Source organism: Oryzias melastigma, linkage group LG21, assembly GCF_002922805.2.
Source record: "Oryzias melastigma strain HK-1 linkage group LG21, ASM292280v2, whole genome shotgun sequence".
Classification (NCBI taxonomy): domain Eukaryota; kingdom Metazoa; phylum Chordata; class Actinopteri; order Beloniformes; family Adrianichthyidae; genus Oryzias; species Oryzias melastigma.
This window is the reverse complement of record NC_050532.1, coordinates 1,035,831-1,044,827: the sequence shown is the minus strand read 5'-3', so window position 1 is coordinate 1,044,827 and position 8,997 is coordinate 1,035,831. Positions and strand designations below refer to the sequence as shown.

General features: G+C 39.6%; 1 protein-coding gene across 7 annotated transcripts in view; it reads right to left on the bottom strand.

Moving 5' to 3' along the window:
- ddx3xa (DEAD-box helicase 3 X-linked a) overlaps positions 1-3,550 on the bottom strand; it is an 11,587-nt gene extending 8,037 nt beyond the window's left edge. For 2 of the 7 annotated variants that reach the window (XM_024285980.2, XM_024285984.2), the window contains exons 1-5: positions 3,236-3,550; positions 2,364-2,415; positions 2,137-2,184; positions 1,577-1,636; positions 1,102-1,152 (exon numbers count right to left, since the gene is read on the bottom strand). In XM_024285980.2, the coding sequence (XP_024141748.1) occupies positions 1,102-1,152; positions 1,577-1,636; positions 2,137-2,184; positions 2,364-2,415; positions 3,236-3,280 (256 nt within the window). In that variant the 5' untranslated portion in view covers positions 3,281-3,550. The remainder of the gene's footprint in view (positions 1-1,101; positions 1,153-1,576; positions 1,637-2,136; positions 2,185-2,363; positions 2,416-3,235) is intronic. The other 5 variants (XM_024285982.2, XM_024285986.2, XM_024285985.2 and 2 more) reach the window with 3 other exon arrangements.
- Between the last annotated feature and the right edge of the window lie 5,447 nt (positions 3,551-8,997).

Below are 8,997 nucleotides of genomic sequence, written 5' to 3'. Positions count from 1 at the left end.
AAAAACTACCTTTGGAATGGAACACAGCTTTAAAACCCGGCAACCATATCAAAATTTAAGGATCAAAGCTTAAAAAGAATCCTGGGGGACTCCAGTTACTTAAGCAAAAGAGCCCCGTGTTAAATTGGCAAACACAGCAATGCACACAATGCAGTTAAAGTTGGAGCGTCACTACAAACTGCAACAAGGTTCCAGCCAACAATGCAAGCTAAAACAAATTGGAGAAACGGCTGGAAGGATCCTGAGAAGTCTGCCAAAACTAAGTGTTTGGAAATGAAATTCTAAAAAGTTGCAACTTTCCTATTTTAACCATTTATGGAGACGAATCAGAACTACGGCCACAAGGGGGCAGTGTTGTACAAAGTTACTCAAAGCTGCTTAAACAGAAAATTAAGACATCACTGCTGTAAAATCTGACTAATGGGATGATATAAAAATGTAAAAGCAAAGACATCCAAGTGTAGTTTACAGCAGTGTTTCTCCATTCTGGTGCTCAGCTACCTCCACTCTACATGTTTTATGGCTTCCACTTATCTGACACACCTGAGTCAAATAACTGACTCATGGTCAGGTTTCTGATGAGCTGTTTCAGGTGTGCATAATAAAACACGCTGGAGGGAGGGGGGCACCAGAGAAGAGGAAACAACTACTACATGAAGACATGAGGGACAAACTAAACTGTCTGGAACTGCAGAGCTTCATACGCATTAAATGTGCGAGGGAAGCACGTGTGAGTAGTGATGTCAAGGCAGTATACAGACATGTAACACACAAGCTTCACAAAAAAAAAATCTAGGTAGGAAAATGTGTTATGTCCTTAACAGCTCTGAGGCGTGAAAGCGATTCTTGCAGGTGAGGTCAGGACAAAAAGGAGTATTCATAATTAAAGGAGAAGCTAGGTAACAAGGTCTGCTTGAAGGCACCATAAACATGCACCACAAGCAACTTGTCTTTATTGCAAGCTTTGGCTTAACGTGGCACTTCTGATAGAAGAGCACAACAATTATGCCGCAGTGCTCAGCTGGAAACATTAAAATGTACCCAGAAGTACATGACATGCAGGTAGTGGTCAAGAAATACCACATTAGTTTCTCCACCCACCACTGTAGGCATGGTAAAAGGCAAGCTCCTGAGAGGCCAGTCCTGGGTAACCTGAGCAAAAGTAGGGAAGCAGGCTATAAAGATTCACCCAAGGATACTGGCTCATGCAGTTCTATCACGTTTTAGACTTTACACAATAGTTACAAATCTTACTGTCCTCACAGACAGTCATATTCTTAGTCTTTGCTGACTCTCAACCTGCCATGGAAGGTAAGATATTGGCGCAAGTCGAAAGCAAACTTTTTCTCATCAGAAATTAGGCGTTTGTAAATTTGAATTTTAGTCAACTAGCCTGAAATTCAATTCTCACTTTCCTAATACATCTGTAGTTAAATTCAAGCATTTCAGAAAAGTGAAAGACAGACCTAAACTAACACTCCCTCCTTCGCATTGGCTTTGCTGGTGTGTAAAATGGCTATTTCATGCATCTGAAAATGCAAGTTGCCCTCAGCGAAAGCAGACAGAAGGGACTTACAGAAATTTACTGGTGCCATTGAATAACCGCACTGTCTACCAGTGGAAAAAGCATTTCCTGCTGTGGAATAAGAAGACAGTAAAACGAGAAAAAGGTCAAGTGTGTAATCACACAGTACCATGATTCCAAATTTCCCTTTTATATCAGAGCAGCCAACAGCTAGCACGCTTCATGTTCACATGTGAGCCGCTCCATCAGCCTCCAGAGGAAAATTTGTCGACCAAATTGTCCCAATTCTCCTAGTTATGAACAGTCTGGGGTGAATTCAAGGGTGAAGCCAATCGGCAATCCACTATGCACTGGAGCTAAAAACCCCATCTGACATGGCAGCCTTCTGTGCACAAGGGAGATGTGCTGAAATAAAGCCGAGATGAACTTCCCTTTCTGTGTTGGACTGGTAAAGACCAATATGTTCGAAAACACATTGTGTAAAGCCTCACCAATGCAATAGCTCACTCCCGATTGTGCTTGCTTTTACCATGCTCTGATTTTATAATTAATTCATGAAGAGACCTCATGTCCGACCAGCAATGGCGGTCTGAGGCGGAGGTAAAACTCACCGTTTCTGGCAGCATCTTTGTTCCTTAAATGAGGTGGAATGTAACGCCCTGCAAGCACAGGACACCAACTGTTAAATGTGTCCATCCAGCTAATGAAGTTCACTAAAAAAAAAACTAAAGTACTAAAACATATAAAAGGAAGGTATTATCCAAATCTCACTTTGAAATTACACACCCAAAAGTATTAATAAATGTCATAATTTGGTTAAAGGGCATTCTTTACTTACTGCCAGTTCCGCCGCCTTGTCCGTCAGCAGAGTTTAAGTCTAGGGCAGCAAGCTGACAAAACAAAGGAACAATTTTAGCAAAAAACTGGGCTAAAACTAAAAGATTTTGTTAAGATTACAAGTTTTGAAATTTAATGTGAACATGACACACTAATTCATTTAGATGTATTTATACAGAAGCAAGTACCTCCAAATAATACATTTATCAAGTATAAAAATCGTAACTTCGTATTTAAATCCAAACCCAACATATAAACACATTTTTTTAAGTATGTGGGTCACAAATGTGCGTTAATCTAGTTCTTATCTAACGGGGAACAGGCCGCGACTTCTCATATTAGACCATTCAATTTTTTAAATTGCAATATAATTGTTTAATGTCGCCTTCTAAAGCATAATAATGTATAGTTTCCTTTAATGTGTAAAGTCAAAATAATGGATGGAGTTGTTTAAACAAAAGGGGTTATTTTAAAGACAACCCGCAGCCAACATTTTTTCCTGCGCCACGTTTCAGGCTGCGGAGGCCTCATTACAGCCGACGCGGTGTGCCGGCCGGCCGACGAAACAACAGTTAACCCAGTAAATTTCCATCAAATTCGACGGGTTTCAATCGACGATAGGAAACCCCGAAGAGTTTTGGGATATTTAACGATAAACCACGTCACCAAAAGTGAATAATTCAGAGAGTTAGAAGCGATTGCGGAGTTGTCGAACAAAAAAGAACACGAAGTTCCGCCATCACAATCCCTCCGCAGCGACATCACCTCCATTTTGGTAGCTGAGCCAGCGAAACTCTTTTCTTCACCACAACGAAATGTACAGAGCAATATTAAGTCTTTAAATGTAAAAAATATAGAACTTAAAATGCTTACCTGCTGATCTAGACCGTGTGGATTATCAACGACCACATGACTCATAACTAAAGAAGGTCGAGGGATTACTTCTGAAGAGAAACGATTTTCTTTGTTAGCACTATCGGCAGAGCCTAAACTAAAACTTAGCTTTTCTTTTTTAAACGAATTTAAATTTCGTACCGACGGTAAGCTTAAGTCAACGTTGAATAAATAAAAGTGTTTTTACCAAATAACACTTTCAATTTAGTTTGTAAATGAAAATATTATTACGGAGCTACTGTAAAGGTACTCCGACCGGCAGGACTGACCGTGGCGGAATGAGACACTGAAAGTCCAGGTAGCGCGAGATATTGCCTTCGTAACCCCAAGCACGCGGTGCTCTGAGCAACTCTCGCGATGTTTCCCCCCACAGGCAAACAAGGGGAAAAACAAGATTGAGGTCAATCAAGAAAAGAAATGGAAAACTTACACTTTACATTGCCATACATTTGTGTACGTTATCAAAACTTTTCTAAAAGCCAATTTTAAATTATGGTTTTGATTATGTCAGTTTATTAATGCATTAACGACTTAAAATTTTTGAGCTTTTGTCAATTTTTGTCTAGTCTTTCTTTCTTAAGACTCCAAAACTCCTCCAGGCAGCCTGCTCAGGCAAAGTAGAACTATGTGTAAAAATAGTTGAGGTAAAAATAGTCTATCTTGTGAATTTACAGAACGTACATAGACAAAAGCATGCATGACAGTCACAAAAATGTTTACTTGTTAAAATTATATGAGTACAAAGACATTCAAATATAGATCAAATATAATTCAGGGGTCTGACACATGTGGCTCTCTGGTTAAAGGAAAATAACACTTCTTTTAAAAGTATAACGGTAAAAAGTAAATAAGTAAAGTAAAAAAAAAGAAAGAAACTTAATTCAACTCATTTACAAACTGTTGCAGGACATTGCATGTAAGTAGAAGCTTTTTGACAGCTTTTTGAGTGCCAGATTTTCTATTTTTAAGCAAATTCAAGGATTTTAAGTGTTTGTAAAAAATTGTTTCAGAATTAGCTCTGATTTGGTTAATTAGATTTGCTATTTTTTCTGAAAACTGAAAATCTTGTTTTCTGGATTGAGATGTGACACAGGATGTCTTATTTTGAAAGGAAGTCATGTTAAATCTCTGACAAAAATAATACATTTCAAGTTTTGAAAAAAAAACAACTTCATTTTATTTTTGCCCCAAAATTGCTTGTTTATAGTTATCATAATAGCAACAAGGGCTGTACGGTGGCGCAGTGGTTAGCGCTCTCGCCTCACAGCGAGAAGGCCCCGGTTCGACTCCCGGCTGGGACCTTTCTGTGTGGAGTTTGCATGTTCTCCCCATGCATGCGTGGGTTTTCACCGGGGACTCCGGCTTCCTCCCACCGTCCAAAAACATGCTTCATAGGTTAATTGGTGACTCTAAATTGCCCCTAGGTGTGAATGTGAGAGTGGATGTGTGTGTGATTGAGGCCCTGAGACAGACTGGAGACCTGTCCAGGGTGTACCCTGCCTTCGCCCATCAGTGGCCGGGATGGGCTCCGGCACCCCCGCGACCCCGAAAGGGAAGAAGCGGTCTGGACGATGAATGAATAATAGCAACATTAATATAAAAACAAATCAGTGTCTTATTTTCCGGAAAAATGAACAAGAATTTTTTGCTCCTGCTGGAATGTTGTCACTGAGAAATTGACCTAAATGGCTCTTTAAGTGTTGATGACCCCTGCTCTAAATGAAGGCATCTCAGCTAATTTTGCCACATTTTATACAATAGTCCTTTGCAATGACTTAATTAGAAACAGAATCTTGACAACACAGTAAAACCTGTTTTAAAGAAAACATTTTCATCATGTAGCCTTTGAGAATTTGTTTTCTTTGTGTCATGCAATGGCAATTGAAGCAAAGATTGCGCAGTAAAAGCTCAAGATGGAAAAATCCTCTGCTGATTTGTTTGACCTTTCCCCTGCAGAGTGCGGTTCATGGCTGGTGAGGCGCTGACTTGTCAAGAGTCTGATTTCCATTTATGAGAACAGAAAAAAAAATTCCATTTAACAAATGAATTAACAGTATGTTTGAATACTCGCAATATTTCCTTATGGTGTCTTCCCTCAGAACAAATAAAGTTTCAGGTCAGGTTGATGAAGTCCAAAAACTGTGAACAGAACAGTGTAAGGGAGCAGTGGGTCCTCATGAGTGGCCATGTTGACTTTGTGATTGAAGTCCCTGCACTGACAGGTTTAACCTTGGATTAGATAAATACTCAGCAGTATCAACCCCAGTCTAATTAACTCTAACTGTGTGCCCTTGAGCAAAACGCTTGAGCCTGCACATACTGTCCACAGGTGACTCAGCAGTTGCACAAGTTAGCTAGTAGGCGACCCTGTGTGAGTGTGAACAGGGTGTCTTTGTGGAGGGAGAGTTTGATCAACAGACCTCCCCTGTATAAATATGGGTTGGGAAAAGATGGTTCTGTGCTGTGAAGAGTTTAATATGCAGGCACAAACGACGCAGAAACATCAGGGGGGTTCTTCTGTATCATTTACTTTAAATATTTTCTCTAAAACTTCTACAGTTTTTTTAAAAGCTGGACTGGTTTGTGGTTACTGCACACCCTCAAAAAATGCACAAAGCAGCTCACCATCACAATGTGGAGGCTTTCTTGGGTTTTTGGCAACCACTGCAGGTCATTCCTGCATAACGCAGGACAACAGTACATTTGTGCAAATGCTAATATTCCCTCTAGTCATTCTGTTTTTTTATGTGAATGACAAGACAAATACAAATGCTTTTGACAAATACACTAAACCAGGAGTCTGCAACCAAAGAGTCACTTGTGGCTATTTGAACTCTCCATGGGTGGCTCTCTGGTGAAAGAAAAATAAGATTTGATAAAGAAAAAATTAAGTAATCAAGTATGCAAAAAAAAAAAAAAAAACTCAAGTCATTCTCAAAAAGTTGAAGTATAGTACATATCACTCTACGAGTCTCCTGCAGTAATGCCCCAACAATCCATCTAGATTCATTTTAGTCCAACTTAAACATTTGGACCAATTTTTGTGTACCATGTACCACAGAAAATCAATTGGAGGTTAGCAAGCAGAACCAGAATTACGACACATCGGATTTTTTGGCATTTTTTTTTTAATTTTTTTAACAAATTAAAGGATTTTAAGGACACCTTGCTGGTCCAAAAATATACTGAGGGTCACTTAATTAGCTCAGATTTAAATTTTGTTTGTTAGATGTATACATTTCTGGCTGAAATGCACCACCAACAGTGAAAAAAAAAGTTAAATTGCCCTGAATATCATACTTCTTCATTTTATGAGTCTTATTTTGAAAGGATGTCAACCTCTGTCAAAAGTTATAAACTATTTCCTTTGTTAAGGGTTATTTTCTCTTTATGTTGAGATTGTATTTATGCCACAACACCAATCAATGCTTTATTTTTCTAAAGGGTGAAGTCAGACTTTGTGGCTCTAACTGTAATGTCAGTGAGAAATCGACTCAAGTGATTCTTTAGGAGTTGAAGGTTACAGACCTCCGAACTAAACCTTCCATCGTTGACAGATGTGGGGCCAAAAACAGAAAAAGTTATTCAATGTCCTCCATTCAGTTTACTATAGATACATCTTTAATATCACCAACCTGACCTGATTGTTTTCCTACATGACTCAGCAGATATTCTACAGTCCGTTCTTCTTCCTTGTTTGAGTTCCTTTAGATTTGGGGTCACTCGGTAGTTCTCTGACTTTGCTGTTTTGACAAATGACCAGCCCAATCAAAGAACTGTTATTTTTACGTTTTTATTTCAGTTATTCTGACACAGCTTTGCTTCTGCTCTTTGAGTAATTGTCCCTCGGCTGAAAGTAGGTCTTTTGCATGACCTAGTTTCAGCCGAGCTCTAACTGCTGAACACACAGCCTCACAAACGCTGATGGCTGACCTCATTGTTGACTCATTGGAAGGTGACCAGGCTGCAATGTATAATATAATCCCCAATAATCCACTACTGCTATGAATAAGTCTTTGACAATTCTTGTTTTCCCTACAGATCTGTATTATTATTGATATTTGAGTCGGAAGAATCAAACTTTTTACATTTAAAATGCTCACTTGTTCGATTTTTACCTTCCACATCCGAATGAATACAATTGTCTTTTGTTTACCTGTGAAACTTTTTCCTGTAGATTCGTTGTCATTGAAATTTGGTATAAATATTAGCATGCAGCATGAAGGAAATAAACCATTGATTGAGATCCAGACATTTCTTACAGTTATCTACTGTTTGTCATTGAGTGACAGTGTGTTTGGTATAAATACATTGACCCACTCCAGACATGTTGATTACAGTGACAAAAAAAACAAACCCTGTAATCGTAAAAGTTATGGAAGCCGTCAGGAGTGCTTTGTCTTTGTTACTTCAGAAACTATGACCCAGACGATTGTAAACATCGTTGGATGTTGAGACTCACACAGAGATTCTCTGTTTAATGGATTTATCGCTTCCTTCAGGATAAAAAGACTTTGCTTGTGTCTCTTTGACAACAGCTTCATTCCCTGTTGGGGATCAGAGGCGTGTTTCTGAATGTGACCTGCAGTTGTTCTTGATGCTGCACAGCCTCTGGCTTGATGACTTCATCTGCTGGACATGTTTTCTGGTTCAACACAGCCTTTCCAAATCCACCCAGGAAGGAAATTAGTTTAACAGGAGTCAAAACAATAATCTGTCTTTTTCTGTTACCACTTTCTTTATACAGAAATGATGCATTTTTAATAAGAAAGCACAGCTGCAAAAATATTACGTTTTTGAAAATATTAGATCAAGACTCAAAAGATTGTATCTTTAAATATTTAAAACAATTCAAGATCCATAATATAGATCATTTGAGCTGAAAAAAAACCCCGAAAAAAATAAAAGTTGGATTTCATTCAACGTTAACAGACCTCATGGGTTTCTTTAAAACCACAGCCAGTGAGAAATAGGAAAGTATCCGTCAGTCGCTGTTTCTGTTAGTAGTTCCACTTAAAATGATGCGAGTTCTGTCATTTCCATCATGCTTAAGCCAGGACAAGTCCAGGCCCGTCTAAAGTTCTCCAGAGGAGGAGGATTGGAAGAATGTCATCCGGTCAGATGAGACCAGAACGGAACGCTGAATCCCAAGAACACCAAAACCCACTGTGAAGCATGGGGGTGGAAACATCATGGGTTGGGGCTGCTTTTCTTTAAAAGGGATGGGACGGCCGATCCGAAATGAGGTCATATATAATGAGATTTTGGACAAAAACCTCCTTCCATCACAACACATTCTCCCAACTCGTCACACATTGACGTGTGGTTGAAGACCTCTCCGCGTCAGAAAGGGACGTCTTGGGTGTCCCCAACTCGTTGTTTTTTAACGTGCTGGCTGTTTCCATTAAATCATGGGTCCCCGACCGCATCAGTCCTGTACCGGGACGCTGAGTACCAGTACCCTAATTCAGTACCAGTTTGCGTCTGGTACTGGTTCAGGTCTGGTATTGCTTCCAAAGCCGGGTTAGGACACCTTTACCGGTGCTGGACGCGTCCCGAGAACCATTCTGCATTCCAAAAGTTGTGGACACTTGATTCTACGAACACCCAGCACATAAAAAAAAGACAACATGTTGGGGACACCCAAAACTTCAATTTCTGACGTGGAAGGATCCTCAACCAAACGTCTATATGTGACAGTTCGAGAATGAGAGTGTGTTGTCCATCAGTGGGAGCATCGA